The sequence below is a fragment of the Anabrus simplex genome, chromosome X, assembly GCF_040414725.1.
Source record: "Anabrus simplex isolate iqAnaSimp1 chromosome X, ASM4041472v1, whole genome shotgun sequence".
NCBI lineage: Eukaryota > Metazoa > Arthropoda > Insecta > Orthoptera > Tettigoniidae > Anabrus > Anabrus simplex.
The window spans coordinates 61,085,946-61,103,631 of NC_090279.1; the positions used below are offsets into that span (position 1 = coordinate 61,085,946).

At 40.8% G+C, this 17,686-nt stretch overlaps 1 protein-coding gene across 1 annotated transcript; it reads right to left on the minus strand.

Annotated features, from left to right (window-relative positions):
• Positions 1-2,296: 2,296 nt before the first annotated feature.
• Positions 2,297-3,349, minus strand: LOC136886653 (zinc finger protein ZFP2-like). The gene has a single exon (XM_068230821.1). It carries the CDS (start codon positions 3,347-3,349, stop codon positions 2,297-2,299), a length of 1,053 nt encoding a protein of 350 aa, XP_068086922.1.
• Positions 3,350-17,686: the final 14,337 nt, after the last annotated feature.

Genomic DNA, 17,686 nt, shown 5'->3' on the forward strand with positions numbered 1-17,686 from the left:
ATATTATCGTACAAGTGCCGAGGGAGCATGCCCAGTTTTGAGCTACTGGTCTACTCATAATTAAAAGAAAAAACGACATGTAGAAAACGGGAGCACAGATATGCTCAGGTTTCAGCAACAATTTCTTAAATTGTGTCGTATTATGACTTGATTCGGCACTTGCTAATTCCCTTGAATTGTTTATTCATAAGTCTGAATAGTTCTTTCATGCGCTTCTAGTCTTTTACCAGTTTTCCTTGTCATAGGATCCTTCCGTGTTCATCCGAATTAATTCCTGGACGGCTCCCAAACGATTGTTGATGGGCACACTTCTACTTTGGTCCGAAAACATAAGAAGTGTCGTCCATGGTTGAGAACAAGCGGTTGTATATATCTGTGGTTGAAGAGGAGATAATTCATGAAATGACCTTTGCTCTTTTCGTACACGGACCTAGCATTATGTTACCTGAAAATTCTCCCTCAGAGAAAATGGTACAAAAGGATGGACCGCTCCCCGATGTATGTTATGAGGTCACAGAAAAAGTGCTGTTCTAGCTGAAGAGCTTACTACTTCTCTGCTGTGTGCGATCGCATGCGCCTTGCTACATCTCCGGAATTGGAGATCTTGTGGAACTCCGGACACTTGTGTAGTAGTTAGTGGGACGTTAAGCAAAATAACATTGTAATTAAATCACGTGCGGGTTAATCAAGACTTGACGTGACGCTCGTGCGCCGTATCGCCCGTGTGAACCGACAGCGTGGTGCTGCGTGCGATCGATTTGCCAAGAAACACGGTGGAGTGCGGCATCTCACCAGTGTGGTTTACATATGCGTGGTTAACTTAAATGATTCTCTTAACATTTTATCGCAAAACAGAGCACTCGTGTGTGTTCTGATCTGAAATGTTAAAGGGACCTTCTTTGCTGTATATTTGTCACAGACATAACACCAGTGTAGCTTCTGGCCTGTGTGAGTCCGCATGTGAACTGGTAGGTCGGTTTTCTGGATGAGGGATTTGCAACAGATATTGCGCAGGGCGCCTTACACCCGTGTGAGTCTGCATACGACGTGCTAGGTAGGATCTCCTGCTGAATACCCTGATTAAAACATTGCATGAGATTGGCTTCTTGCCTGTGCCAGTCAGCATATGAACTACTAGGCTGACTTTGATGCTTAAGAATATGCCACAGATATTGCAGCAATATGGCTTCTCGCCTAAGTGTGTCCGCATGTGATCTCCTAACTCGCGTTTCTGGATGAATTATTTGCCGAACACATTGCAACAGTGTGGTATATCGCCTGTGAGGGTACGCATGTGACCTGCATAGATGGACTTTCTGGCTGAAGAAATTCCCACAGATGTTGCAGGAGTATGGCCTCTCAACTGTGTGTGTCCGTCTGTGACTTGCATGGACGGATTAACTGCTGAATTACTTGCCACAGACATTACAGCATTATTACTTCTCATCTATGTGTGTCCGCACGTGAATAGCATGGACGGATTTACTGCCGAATAACTTGCCACAGATATTGCAAGAGTAAGGCTTTCCGTCCATGTGAGAACGCATGTGAATAGCATGGTTGTCTTCCCTGCTAAAGGATTCGCCACAGAAAGTTCGTCTGTATGGGTCCACATATGTACGGTTAGACTGCCTTTCTTTCTGAATGATTTGCCACAGACATTGCAACTGAAAGGCTTCCCGCCTGTATAGGTCCGTATATGACACGTTAGAATGTCTTTCAGTATGAATGATTTGCTACAGACATTGCATCTGTAGGGCTTCTCGCCCGTATGAGACCGCTTTTGATCGGTTAGTTTGCCTCTCTTTATGAATGATTTGCCACAGACACTGCAACTGTATGCTTCTCGCCTGTATGGGTCCGCATTTGAGCGGTTAGAATGCCTTTCGTTGCGAATGATTTGCCACAGACACTGCAACTGTTTGGTTTCTCGCCTGTATGGGTCCGCATATGATCGGTTAGTTTGCCTTTCCGTATGAAGGATTTGCCACAGACGGCCTCTCACCTGTATGCGTCCGCAGATGTTCGGTTAGATTGCCTTTCTTTGTGAATGATTTGCCACAGACATTGCACCTGAAAGGCATCTCGCCTGTATGGGTCCGTATATGACACGTTAGAATGTCTTTCAGTATGAATAATTTGCTACAGACATTGCAACTGTATGGCTTCTCGCTCGCATGAGTCCGCATTTGATCGGTTAGTTTGCCTCTTTTCAAGAATGATTTGCCACAGACACGGCAGCTGTATGGCTTCGCACCTGTAAGGGTCCGCATATGTTCGGTTAAACTGCCTTTCTTCATGAATGATTTGCCACAGACAATGCACATGTATGGATCTGCATATGACCCGCCAGAATGCATTTAAGAATGAATGATCTGCTACAGACATTGCAGCTGTAAGGCCTCTCGCCTGTATGAGCCCGCATATGATCGGTTAGTTTGCCTCTCTTTATGAATGATTTGCCACAGACACTGCAACTGAATGGCTTCTCGCCTGTATGGGTCCGCATATGAGCGGTTAGAATGCCTTTCGTTGCGAATGATTTGCCACAGACATTGCAGCTGTAAGGCTTCTCGCCTGTATGGGTCCGCATATGATCGGTTAGTTTGCGTTTCTGTATGAACGATTTGCCACAGACACCACACCTGAATGGCCTCTCACCTGTATGTGTCCGCAGATGTTCGGTTAGACTGCCTTTATGTTTGAATGATTTGCTACAGACATGGCAGCTGTATGGCTTCTCGCCTGTATAGGTCCGCATATGAGCGGTTAGAATGACTTTCGTTGCGAATGACTTGCCACAGACATTGCAGCTGTAAGGCTTCTCGCCTGTATGAGTCCGCATATGATCGGTTAGTTTGCCTCTCTTTATGAATGATTTGCCACAGACACTGCATCTGTTTGGTTTCTCGCCTGTATGAATCCGCAGATGTTCGGTTAGAATGCCTTTCGTTGCGAATGATTTGCCACAGACATTGCAACTGTAAGGCTTCTCGCCTGTATGAGTCCGTATATGATCGGTTAGTTTGCCTCTCTTTATGAATGATTTGCCACAGACACTGCAACTGTTTGGTTTCTCGCCTGTATGGGTCCGCAGATGTTCGGTTAGGTTGCCTTTTTGTTTGAAGGATTTGGTACAGACATGGCAGCTGTATGGCTTCTCGCCTGTATGGGTCCGCATATGATCGGAAAGACTGCCTTTCTTTATGAATAATTTGCCACAGACACCGCAGCTGTATGGCTTCTCACCTGTATGGGTCCGCATATGTTTGGTAAGATTGCCTTTCAGTATGAATGATTTGCTACAGACATTGCAGCGGTATGGCTTCTCGCCTGTGTGGGACCGCATAACGTCCGGCCTTTTCCTGATATTTTTATGAGATACTGAGCATTCGTTTATAATCGCACCTGTATGCAATCGCGTGTCCTCTGTCAGCATTTTCCTCTTTGTAAAGCATTTATCAGAAAATACGCACACTTGGAGCGGGTGGATCCCGAGGTGTTCCGACAAGCTGCTTCGGCTACCTAACACCTTTCCGCAGTGATCGCACTTGAAGTGTCGATCTTCCTTGTGTCTCTTCAGATGTCGCAAGAGGTCCAACTTCCCAGCCAGGATGTCACTGCACACACTACACCTAAAACTAGCTGATCCGCCTTCCGGAGGTTGATGATCTCTATAGCTCACCTCGGGTCTCGATCTACAGTGACAAATTAAAACCATGTGACCAGTAGTTCAACAGCCAATTCCACTACAACTCTCACACAGGAAATTTGCTACTGAACATTCCAATCACTGATATCCAGTGCAGAGAGCTCGTTACTGATAAACATTACATTCCTGAGAGTAACCATTATCTGGGGTTAAAATTCAAAACCTCTCACTTGTAACGAGAATGTGTTGCGTCTTTTCTTAATCACGACATCACGCGCAAGAAACTTGTCACGGTTTAGAAGTGTACGAGTTAATAGACCTCATTTGAAGAAAGCATGAGAAGTGGTCCAGCCTAAAAGTGTAAATACTCATACAAGCTCTTTAATCCAGCACATATTATTCTACCGAAATCCGTAGTCTGTTCTCCTACATAAAGAACGGCATATGCTTTGGAGTTTTGATCTTGTTGAACCACTCTGCGCTTTGTCGCAGGCAAGTAATAATTTTTTAAACGACCTTGTTCTTGAGGTTCTTTGAGAGAATGTCTGTGTTGTAGATACTAATAAAGTTGAGAACGTTTGCCGACATTCAGCAAGATCTGTTGAAACATGGCTAATCTTTTATGAATGTTATTTTGTCACACAAATATACATATTGTATTTGTACATTGTTATCATATCACTATAGCATTTTATTATGTCACTGTGTCGCTTTTCCGAAATATGTATCTTTGATGTGCAATCAAACATAGCCAACCTATATATAGGACGGTAGGTTTATACAAGGACGTTCATAATTACTACCATGTACTACATCACCCTACGTCTTAATTGCTGTATTTAACACGGAAACCACTAATACTGATGAAATCCTGGAAAAGCTGAAATATAACAAGTATACGACGGGTCTCTCCCTAGCATTGATACTGTCTTTTCTCCTCAAGACACTGCTGTTATAGACATTATGAAGGCAACACAGAATATGACTTTGGTGGTAGCGTTTTATTACAATGTTCTAATATCCTGATTTTGAATCCAAACGCAACCTATCATGCCCTTGAATATTCTTACAAGTATTACTTTAACAATACGGATAGAAGGAGCATGAAAATCAAAGGCTTCAGCCAAAATTCGAGATGACAAGACGTTGAATTGCACTGTAGTGGATATTGCTGCTATGTAAAGGAAGGAATGTTATTCTATTTCTTTCAAAAGATCACGGGCAACATGATTATTTTTAGTGGATTGATAACATAGTTGGATAGCATCCAATTTTGAGCCTGTCTCCCCACCACAGAGTAGTTCTACATATTCTACGGAAGAACGGTTATAGGTGAGATCCGCTTACAACTGCCACATGGGAAAATCGATCACGCAGGCTAAAATATATCGTAACAGAAACTGGTACTTTCCAATTCATGCTGTATGAAATGAATTCACATGGCCCAGTCGAATGCATGACTGGCTCACAAGCATAGTAATGGGAGGCTCGACCATGTATTGTTACTGCACTCCTTGGAAGTGGACAAATGAAAGGGGGACATTGATTCCAGATATGACAGACTAATCCTCTTGAACATCAAACAAGATATTGATGTTGACACCAGTAGACAACAGGGGGCAGAAAATACGACACTGGATTGTATGTCATGCGTTCTGTGGCATATCACGCCAAGCAAAGGTGCAAACGTCTGTAACCCTTCTTCTTTACGTGAATGCGTGATTCTTGTGACAAGTAATTTATCAGGTTCACAATTAGTTTTCAGTAAAATAATGTTTCATTTTGCATTGATAAATATTCTATACGAACCAGCTGTATTGCTGTAACTCGTGGCACGTCCCAGGTGACGGATACGGGTTCCCCGCTGGCCTGCCGATGAACTTGAGCAAAATATAAAAGCTCTCGCGTACGAAACATGTACAAAGTCTTTAATGGCAACTTTGGCGGAGATGGAGACGTTCAGTAGGGACCAGTTGGCGGAAGAGGTACACTAAATTTCTGGAAGTTAATGCAGAAAAGAGGGTAGCGTTTCTTCTCTAGAGGAGTGGCTGCAAAAGGCATCTGTTCTCCATGTCCGGAGCTGCGTTACTCCCTTCTGTCATGAGCTCTAAAATGCTCAAGACAAGCCGGCCGTAAAATAATACCGTTATATCATTACAGAAATATTTCTCATGGTATCGGAGCCACGGTTAGTGCAGCCCCTGGATGGGACGCGCATTGGCAGGGCCCAGTCAGCATGAAAAGTATGCTAGGGTTACCGTCGCACGGGCTGTGACGGCTAACCATGCTAGTACCCCCATTTTGTATCCCATCATTGAATTATGCCTGGATGAAGTAGCGAATAAGCCTCTGCACTTGAGAGAAGGCTTGTAGGCATCTGAGAGGTATGGAAAAAAGATGGAATGGAGAAAAGTCATGGGAAAAGAGGTGTGGTTACTAACTGGTGTACAACAGAAACCGAAGGACAGTTCATGGTGTTGACATTTTCATATCAGCTAAATTAGACGGTTCAGTCTCCGAGGTGCAAAAGTTTGACAATCGCTTGATGTAACTCGTCCGCACTGGGGAAAGAAGGAAATTCCAATTTTTCACAGCAACGCTCCACAAACTGACGTGCTCATGGAAACCAAAGATGCGTTCTGGGCACTGCCTGACAAGAAGACCGCTGACCGCTGACTATCTTATCGCTGCCGCTGATCTGAATGGACGTGTCGGACCGAGGAAAGAAGAACAAACAGTCCATGGCGTTCATGGACGTGGAGAAAAGAACGACGATGCCAAACAAATTCGCGATTATGCAGAAACTGATCATCGCAAACACACGGTTCAAAAAGAGTGATATTCATCTACTCAGTACTACAGTGGCTCCCATCCAATTCGCATTGACTACATCCTTGTGAGAGAGTGAAATCTCGAAGATGTTCTAGAGATAACAGTTGTCCCTTATTAAATCCTTGCGATGCAACAAAGACCAGTCATCTAAGCTGCGGATAAAGTCACCAAGAGCCCAATACTTCGCAGGATATAGACAAATTGGGATCAAATGGTTGCCCCTGAAGAAGGAGACTAACGTCGTTGCAGAAGTTACAGAGTCACAAATCACCATAGTTGAAGTGAGCCGGACTTAACTGAAAGACGCCTTTTGCTCTATTCCTGGAACAATTAAGTCAGGGCGACGACAACGAAGGATTAAACATGACATATGGCTAAGGAATGAAGATGTTAAATATGCAGTACGGTTGAAGAAGCAGCTGTACCACAAGTTTCTTGCTCGTTGGAATGCCTACGAGGCTGCCACTCGTAAAATGAAGGAGGTATTTGCCGTAACATAATGAAACCGGTAGGCAGGACTATGTGTGAAACATGACATGCGCGAATTCGAGCGGAATTTTTAACGGCTAGTCCAATCGAGCCAACGCAAAACGTCACAAGTCCAACGTTTTTACGGCATCAATGAGGAAACAGACGATTTGCTACTGGACAGGCGGGAAGCGCGAGTACACTGGCGGAACTATTTTGACAACATTTCAATCATGGAATTTCAGTATCTACCAACCCTAATCACCTCCGCTGGGAAGGTCCAACGTAGGAAAATGACGTCACTAAAGTCCAGACTATGCGGAAGGAAATGAAATCAGGGAAAGCCATCTGCCCCGATTATCTTCCAGCAGAGTTTTGTTTCTCTCAATGGGGGGATGCAGCAGTCTGGCTAAAGCAAGCTTTTCAGCCATATCATCAAAGAATGTCATAAACAAACAGACTAGCGACGGAGTATCAATTCAGAAATAAGGGAAGCCCTGGCGATTTTTCTAATCACGGCCCGAACATACTTCTGAGCCTCGCAACGAGAGACTTAGAACAAATCTTCGACAAAAGGATTAGCGATTTAGCCAAACATACAACAAGCCAAGCTGGATTTGTGTAAAATTGTGGCGCAATAGGAGAAACCCATGTTGCCGGACTATTACTTGAGAAACACTGTGAAAAAAATAAGAGGCTTCATGACAAATTTCTGGACCCTTAGAAGCCCTTCCATTGGGTACTTCATGACCTAATCAGTCAGTCCTACAAGTACATGGCATTCCAGAGCACCTTGCTGAGAGGGTATAATTGCTCTACAAAGAACAAATGAATTGTGTTCAAGCTGCCGCAGGAGCGTCTGATGACTTCCGCATAACTGTAGGAGTCCATCAAGGCCCCGGCTTATCACCACTGCAGCTTATTCTTGTGATGGACATAATTACCACAAACCTGCGCAGTCCAATACCATGGACACTTCTCTAAGCAAATGATATCATTTGGCTGAAGAGAATAAGCTAGACCTGCAGCGTCAAACAGAAGACTGGAACAATCGACTAGCGCAATAAGCCCCGCGCCTTAACAAGAACAAGACAGAATACATTGCATTAAATCGTCGAGAAGTTGGAACCATGCATGTTGACGTTGAAGATATAGCACGAGTAGAGATATTTAAGTATATTGGCTCCACAATCTATGATTATGGCCAACTTACTGATGAAGTCAACTTAAGGATATACAAAGCCTGACTGAAGTGGAGAATGACAACAGGCGCCCTTCCGAACTTTGGACGAAGGGCCATCTCTAAACTAAGTTCTACCGAACTGATATCTGTCCTATCGATATCCATCTTGTCGTTTTCTACGGCAACGAATGCTGCCCAGCTCTAGAGGTAGAACGCCAAATAAGCATCATGGATACGAAGTTGCTTAGGTGGAAGGCTGGCATAACTAGACTACATCACATTTCAAATGATGTTATTAGAAAACGTTTTGGCATTGCAGCGATCCAGAAGAAAATTGGGGAAAGGCGTGTGCGCTGGTTTGGGCAAGTGTTGCGTGTAGAGGACGATACATTGGGAAAGTCAGAGTATTACACAGAAAGTCGGTGAAAAGAGGCGCTAGGGACGAACCAAACAGCATAGACTGATAAAGTGCACAACGGCCTGAAAGTTGGAAGACTACATGCAGACATGGCCCGAGACCGAACTAACTGGAGTCAATGAACCACAACACCGGACCCTGCCACCAGATGCAGACTGATTAATACTCTGTTACAAAAATGGAGTGCAAAGGATATTTTACACATCCTAACATTCAAATTAGTTTATTGTATGTTCAAATTTTCTCCCCTAAAGCCTATGTCCGATATCTATAAAAACTTATTTTCACAAAATAGTGTTTGAATGGCTGAACGCTTCTCGATTTCGTGTTTAAGTGACTCCTATAAATGCATTGTGAAGAAAAATTTATAACTCAACAAAATAAAAAATGGGTATATCTGTGTTAAATGGGAAGGACAGTTTGAATATCCGGTGAAATTCTATGAGTACTGTGCCGTTACATTGCCAAACACCACAACAACAACCATAACGGCCAGCCCAAGGTATGAACTAGCAGTTACACAACTGCACCAGTTCGTAAGAAATAAGTGGAAGATTAATCAGACACTGTACACTCCTTCCAACAACAAGAGAACAAGAAAAACTTACCTTAACAAGTGGAGAAGTGTCACAACAAACCGTGGATAATTTAAATTAACCACTGTACTGGACATCACAACACAAAAAAGTGAAAGAAAGAACAACAACATACCTTTAAGAAGGTAAAATAATTTAATCTTGATACCGAAAGTAGAACAACCTTTTTTTGAATATAAAAATAAAATTAAATAAAACCGTCCATAGAAGAGAAAAACAAACAACAATATAAGGTAATTAACAACTGAGGAAAACTCCTGAAAGACTGAGGTCGGCCAACCAGAAATAAGTGTGACCTTCAAAGTACAAGTTTTCTCTTCATTTACTCTTACTTTCATTTAACTTATTATATTCGTCCGGATAGTGTGATCATGGAGCTTTCGCAAGGGGATCAGGGTAATTACGTCTCGAGTGACATAAACACAAGTAGAATAAACAGACGTTAAGACAGCCGAACAAACACAAACCGGGAAAATATCAAGTCAAGAAAGTTTGGATAAAGTGTTAAAGTCACACAGACACCAAAATAAAATATTTACAAAAGCGACAGAATCCCAAAAACAACCACTACCATCACTACAGAGTAGCTATTGTAACCAACATTCGCCATCAAGAGTTGGCAATGACCAATCACAAAGCATAAGCATAACAATGGTCGAAACATAAGGAACCCGGAAATTCCAAAACTCATTCATTTACATTTTACAAGAAAAAAATAAAAGGAAAAGCAGGAATAAAATTAAAAGAGACCCAAACTAAATTTCTGATACCCTGGAGAAAACTCACATGGTCCTAAAACCTTTCCAAGAGGTAGAGTTCCTTTGAAGTACATATAGAGAAGATACACCTTATCTCCCAAAACTCCACATTAATAATAATCATAACTTTTCATAATTTCCCAAACTAGATGAAACGTAATACACCTTCATACCACACATATCCAGATCATTAGGATATGTATACTATATATATATATAAATTTTTACAGAGGAAACCCGAAAAACTTGAACAGTTACTGCCTTTTAAATTTTTGAACCAACAACTAGCATTATGGCTTTTTCAAAGGTCTTAAACACACGAAAGTTCTAGAAGAGGGCATGTTTTCCAAAACATCATTCCGGTCTCCGGCGACTAAGTTCAATTTAAATGAAGAAGAAACTTACAGTTGCAGAATCAGGCTTGTAGTAACATCAAAGCGTCAGTTGCTCCATACTCACGTAATGATATCACAAAATATTGCATTTACTGCAGAAAGGAGGACGGTCTTCAAAATTTAAAAATTAAACCTTTAGAATGGCTGAAAGCCATCGCACTAATATATTATGTCGGATCCATAATGTGCGCTAAGGCCAAAAGCCGTAGCGAGTGAGTAGCATGTCCTTCCGCCATCATGGTCAAGCTTCTTCTCATTTCATAATGGCCGATTACTCCCGCTGGAAGAGAGCAGTTCAACAAGATGGCGAGGAGCTCCCTGATTGGTCGGAGGCGAGGTCACGTTTCGACCACACCATAACAGATGGCAGCACACAGCAGAATGAGAGTTAAGTATCGAGAGCAAGTCCCAGAGAAAAAATTAATTACTTAAGAAATATTTGTGGTTCACAAGTAGGAGAAATCCAAGTTGAGAATATAAACGTGACACTGTTTTCTACGGCTAATTGGCCAAATCAAAACCGTTCCTTGGGAAAGCAGTTTTAGATCCGTAATACTGTCTCAGTACCTACAAGAGGGGAGTCTGTCAGTGTATTCTAGCCTGAATAGAATTTTGCAATTCATATTTTTGCTTACATACGTCATAGACAGCAGACGATCATATTAATCAGTTTGCTATTTTCACTCCGATCACGCCTATAAATATGAAGACCATGGAGGTGTGGCACAAAGTGGTCAGCTCAGGGTCATGTGACACTCAACGCTCTAAAGCTGGAAGGAAGCCACATAACTAAGTGGTTCGTTCAGGACCATGTGTCTCTACACAAACGGAAGTAAGCCTCATCACTATTTAGCTCAGGACGATGTGTCTCTCCACAAATGGAAGGTAATCTCAACACTAATTGGTAACCTCAGAAATACGTGTATTTCCACAAGTAAGCAATTAGGAAATTTTATGAATCTTAAAATTTTTTCTTATGTAATTCAATACCCAACTGGCATGACAAATACTTTAGACATTTTAAAGGAAGTCATTTAAGTTGCGGCATGATATTTGTAGACCGCTGAAATGAGAGTGAGGAAACAATAGCGCCTGAGGTGAGATATAAAACAAAGTGGGAAGTAGCAGATAAGATCCGGTCGACTGAATCCTTCAGAAGCATCTAAAATCTATGATGTAAAATGGACTAAGCTACGTAGACAATGGACTGTCCTCTGACATACATGCCAAGGAAAAAGAAGACACATACAATGCATGTCGCTTTGCTTATCTCTGCACAAAATATCTTTATAAAGTAGAAAGCTAATTTAGACTCCATCAAAAATAGAAATATGATTTTGTGTGTGAAAAGGATTCATAAGCAACATTTTTACTGGTGGTCATAATACAAGATTGTTCTCTAACGTAGCCTATTGTGTCCTGTTACATATGAATTACAAAGAAACAGAGAGTGTGAGCTGGTACTGGGTAGTTCTGAGGACCGACATGAATATTTCTTGCCACTAGTTGTGAAAGTACAGTAGGAATAAGTCAGTGTATCACATAAGAGCCGAGAAGACCCTAACCACTCACAAAATCAAATAAACCATACAGAATTCGTAGTTTCCATCACAAATCTTGTTTGAAGTCAAACCTTAGGCCACGACTAGCCATCGCATGACCTGCTGATACAAGGGTTTGGTTAAGAGCACCAATCCGAGACTATAGAATCATTTCCCAGGGATTATCAAAGATCATTTCACACAGTAACCAACAAAGGTGTGACAGCAAAAAATTAATTAGCAATGTCACAACTACAGTTCAAAAACACTACTGCATTAAATGTTTTAAAACAGGACATACACTTGTGGTACTTTGTACGGTCAGTGACAATAATTACAATTTTGAAAGAATATTATATCACTACGTTATTTACCTATTATTATTATTATTATTATTATTATTATTATTATTATTATTATTATTATTAGCATAGGGCAACAAGTTAGATACATATATACAAATATATAGTATTTACAAATATACACAGACAAGAAACATGTTTTATAGCAGAATGTCCAGTTGGGTGATCCACTGTATGGCTTCCTCTGTTGGTTCCAAAAAGTCACTCGGGCTACCTGTGTAGGAACGTCGTGTACATTCACTTACAATATGGGGATCATCTACCGAGATGCACCACAGTCGCACTCTGGTGATGAGATATATTTCCACTTATAAAGGGCATCCCTGCGTCGTCCATGATTTGTTCTCACCCAATTCAGAGTGGTCCAAATCTTACGCGGTAGATGATGTTCACCAGAAAAGATGTTGTGTAAGGAACTGTCTCTGGCAACTTTCCAGCGACTTCTCCATTCTTCTAAAGGGTGAAAATTCCCATCAGCCAATGCGACAGCATCATGCAAAGATGGATGTCGTGACTCGAGCCTCGTTACCTTGAGAACAGGAATATCATCCAAAACAGGCAGTTGAGGGTTCATGTCTATCTTCTTGAACTCTCGGATGGTAGCATTTCATCTTTTTAAAACAGGTGGCATTTTACCTGACAGAATTGGGAGCCAATAAAGGGATGTGGACTGGATAGTACCAGATATTAACCGCAAGCTAGCATTCAGTTGAGTATCAATTAGTCTTGTATATGGGCTATCCAGCCAAACTAGTGCACAGTACTCAGCACACGAGAAAACCAGTCCCAAAGCAGAAGATCAGGAAGTCTTTGCTGATGAACCCCAACTTGAGCCATACAATTCCTGAAGGATAATATTACGTGTTTTGAGCTTTCTGGACAGATTCATAAGATGTTGTTTGTAAGATAGTGTGCGATCAAGTGTAATCCCCAAATATTTGGGATAGCTGCTATGCCGAAGTTCTTGGTGACAAAAACGTATGTGAAGTTTAATGCCAGCTTGGCGATTATTCAGGTGAAAACAAGACACTTCAGTTTTGTTAGAGTTAGGACACAGTTGCCATTTCTTGAAGTATGTTTCAAGTGAAATCAGGTCTCTTTGTAGCACTTCTTCTGTCACACTAAGGTCTCGAATTTGAGTAGCTAGTGTTATGATATCAGCATAACAAAATGTTTGTGATGATATTTCTGGGAGATCAGAGATATACAAATTGAACAGTAGGGGAGACAGTACCGATCCTTCAGGTAATCCATTTTTTAGCTTCCTTTCTCTACTCATACTATTTCCCATACACACTCGAAATCTTCTGTCATCGAGCATATTGCTTATAACGTGCACGATGGTCCTACAGGGTACAATTCTGAGAAGCTTGTAAATTAATCCTTCCCTCCAGACTGCGTCAAATGCTGCTGTAAGATCAATGAATACAGCTGAGGTCTTGAGTTGTTTCTGGAAACCTGCTTCCATGTGGAATGTCAGTGAAAGCACTTGATCGCAGCAGCTGCGATTTGGCCTGAATCCAGCTTGATCAACTGTAATACGCTGAAAAATAGTTGCGCTGATTCTGTTGTGGAATAGCCTCTCAAAAAGAAGGGCAACTGGTCTATAACTGCTTGGGTCATTGGTAGGCTTACCTGGTTTCAAGATGGAAATCACTTTCGTTCGATTGAATTCTGCCGGGAGTTGTCTGTTCTGTAGAAGGTCGGTAAAAAACCTTAACAGCCAACTTCTTGCATTCTTCCCTAAATGAATGCGAAATTCTGGATGAATGTCGTCATAATCTGGAGCTGTACTTGGTTGAACGTCATTGAGAGCAGCATTGATGTCTTGCACCGTAAGCGGTTGTGAATACCTTGATGTGCGTGGTGTTATTGATTCCAGAGTTTGGAGCTGGCGCCGTATGTATTTGGTATGTTTCTTATCTGATGGAGTTTGGGAAGTTAATAATAATGTTATTTGCTTTACGTCCCACTAACTACTCTTTTACGGTTTTCGGAGACGGCGAGGTGCCGGAACTTTGTCCCGCGGGAGTTCTTTTACGTGCCAGTAAATCTATCGACACGAGGCTGACGTATGTGAGCACCTTCAAATACCACCGGACTGAGCCAGGATCGAACATGCCAAGTTGGGGTCAGAAGGCCAGCGCCTCAACCATCTGAGCCACTCACCCCGGCAGAGTTTGGGAAGTTGTGACGATGTGAGATGCTACTTCATCCGGAGTAACTCCAGGCTGTTCCTTCACCAAATGTGTCCTTCCTCCAAGTTTTCTGCGGTGCCCCCAAGATCTTCTACTGGAATGAGTTAGGTCGATATTCTCCACTGTTTCAATCCACCGTTCTCTCCGGGTAGTATCCATGCTGGAAAGAAGTTCATCAGCTATGTCTTCATCACCAGTATGCAGATATTCGTTATAGAGTGCATCAGTCTCTGCATTCCAACCAGGGATGTATTCTTTTCTGTGGCATACTCTTCTTCTTAGCCTCCATCATAACTGCATCTACGAAACGCTTGTAATTGTGCTTGGGAGCAATCCACCGAACACATTTATCCAGTTCAGTGGTGAATGTTGACAAGTTTGTTTTTCTGAAGTTCCTCCGAGCATGTGGTATTGACCGTACAACAGGAATTTTGATGCCAATGTCCACTACAATGGGGCCATGTTGACTGTGGGGAAAATGTATTAACACTTTACGACTGGTATGTAAGGGCTGTCCTGCCTCATTGCAGCTAACAAATCACAAGTCAGGATTGAAATCCCTATTTCATGCAGCTCATTGGAAAGTACCAAGATCTTTTGGGTAAAAAATCAGATGGAGATTGTTCATTTCTGTCCATTCTACGAGTTTCTTTCCACATTCATTGTTATTCGAGTACTTCCATAGTTCGTGATGGCTGTTGAAGTCGCCTATATAAACTGCAGGGTGTTGAGCAGTCGGGAGTACGGTACCTGACCACTGTGCGTTTGGGGGTTTATAAATGTTAAACATAGTAACATGTGCCACTTGCACAGCAACACAATGGATGTCTTCGTCTTTGTCTTCGTTTTGAAAGAGCAGTGAGGCATCTTGGATATTATTACGAACATAAGTAGCTATACCATGTGCACTGTGATATGTTGCACCAAGAGCTGTGAAACCATTAATGAGGCCCCTTTTCGGAAACTCTTCTTTATCGGCTGTATGGATTTCATGTATACCCACACATCTATATTATTATTCAGGATAACTTTGGATAGGTAGTCACATTTTGCTCAGCTGATGCTTTCTACGTTAAGCTCGAAAACATGGATGAAAGGTACGATGTTTCTTGTCTGGTAGCTCTGAGAAGAGCCATTTCCATGAAATACTTCTGCTATTGCTGGAGGATCTTTAAAAAGATAGGTCCAGCAGCCACAGTTATTGCTTTCATAGCACCACCCGGCGGTCACGTGTAGGGCACTTTGAGGGTAAACCTACGGACGTGAAGCAATAATGTACCGCCTATTTATCTACTTTTATGAGATAATAAATTCACTTACTTGAAGAATTCTGAATTTTTTAGGCAACCTGAACAAATTTAAAATTCTACTTGTACCTGTCCATTTTATTAGTTAATACTAATCGTGTAAGTATGTTTGCAATCAAAACACTATAAGCATCTGACTGACAATGAACACTAAAATGAATCAGAAAGTGAGACCACATCACTGGAATGAACATAAATCAATAGCACAATTTTTTATGCTTACAACAATGCACAAGTTTTATTTGAAAACTATGATACCGAAGATGTAGCATAACTGACCTCAAAGTTTCATTTCTACAACACATTATCTGCTTTGGCGTCCACAAATGGAGGAATCTGACTTAACACACAAGAGAACAGAAATGATCAGAAAAAAGGAATCTAACCAAATAATTTCAAAATCACATTCTTCGAGTTATCACATTATTGAACTGAGCCATCATTATATTGATTAATGAAACTGATTATGTTAGTTTGAAATATTTATTGTTTATAATGCACATAAAACTTAACAATTTCGAGTTAGAAGATTTAATTTCTAATCTACAAGTATAGCTTTTTCTGTGTGTCACTGTTGGCATGAACGTATAAAAATATTACTCAGAATATCTGGAAGCAAGAGTTTCAGATAGCATTTCAGATGATAAGAATGTGATGAACAAATGATACAGAGAAAGTGAAAGAAAGAACACTTTTTCATGGTTGCTTAAAGGTATTGTAAACAAATACACTACAAAAATATCTAGCTTTACCAGAGATTCTTTTTGTAGATATATATTGAATAAAACTACGAGTACATGATGGAACATTAAAAATGACCTTAAAGTTCCTGAATATTTTAGATAATTTTAACCAAAAGAATTTTCAGATATTAGTGTTTAAATGTAACCTTGTAAAGACGGGATTGAACTGATGAACATGGCCACTTTTGGAGATAAACCAACCACTACTGAACACAACTGTGAATAGGTACAACATATTCCATATTGTATATAACTTGTAGTGTACATACTTTGTTTCTTCTTTGATGTATGGCAACAGCTTTTCATCAATTTGTTCCTCTATGAATATTTCCTCCTTAGTATCTTCGGAAGGCTGTCAGTAAGAAATAAGAAAAGTAGAATAAAGAAGTAAGGAATAAAAATATATAGGCCATAAATAGAAACAGCTGAGAAAATAAATTTCATAGTGGCACAAGAAGAGTATAATTAATTTATCTCCCATTTAAAAAATATATAATGGAAAGGAACAATCAAATTAAAATCCCATCAAATGCAAGAGAGGTGTCTACCTTGGTGGCAAATGGTACACAAAAATACATTATTGTCAAGCACTAAATTTTAAAAGAACAGAGAAGAAGACAATTTCCTAAAAACAGTATTCTATAATTTTTGCTACTTTTTTCTATTAAGCACACAGCTCATCCTTAATAAATGTATAGAATTTACAAAATCTTACTCATAATATTTTCTGTTTTACAAACAGAATCAAAACACATACCACTTGTGCAACTACTTCCAATAATACTATACAAATTCTATTAGGTTAAAATTTACATTGCATTTACTTATTTTATTTTTTACCCTTTTTGGACCCTAACTTGCACAATGACCTGCTGTGTTTTAACCTGAGCCCCTTTTGCCACTGCTTTTCAAACAATTGATGAGATATAAGAACATGAAAAGGAACACACTGTTGGAGAGCAGTAGAAACAGTAGCTCAGAAAGGGAGGAACATTGCAAATTTGTAAATTTAAAATCACCTACATATTTGTGAATATTCAGCAGAGTATATGTACACATACATGTATGGGTGGAGGTACTTCCATGTATGTGATTATGTACAATTTTAGGGAAATAAATAATAGTAAGCAGTATCTCCAAATCATTACCCAATACCATTCCTTGCTTCTGTTTCTCTTTCTGTTGATCCCTAATTCCACAATGATTAGCCATATTCTTCATCCTCTTATATTC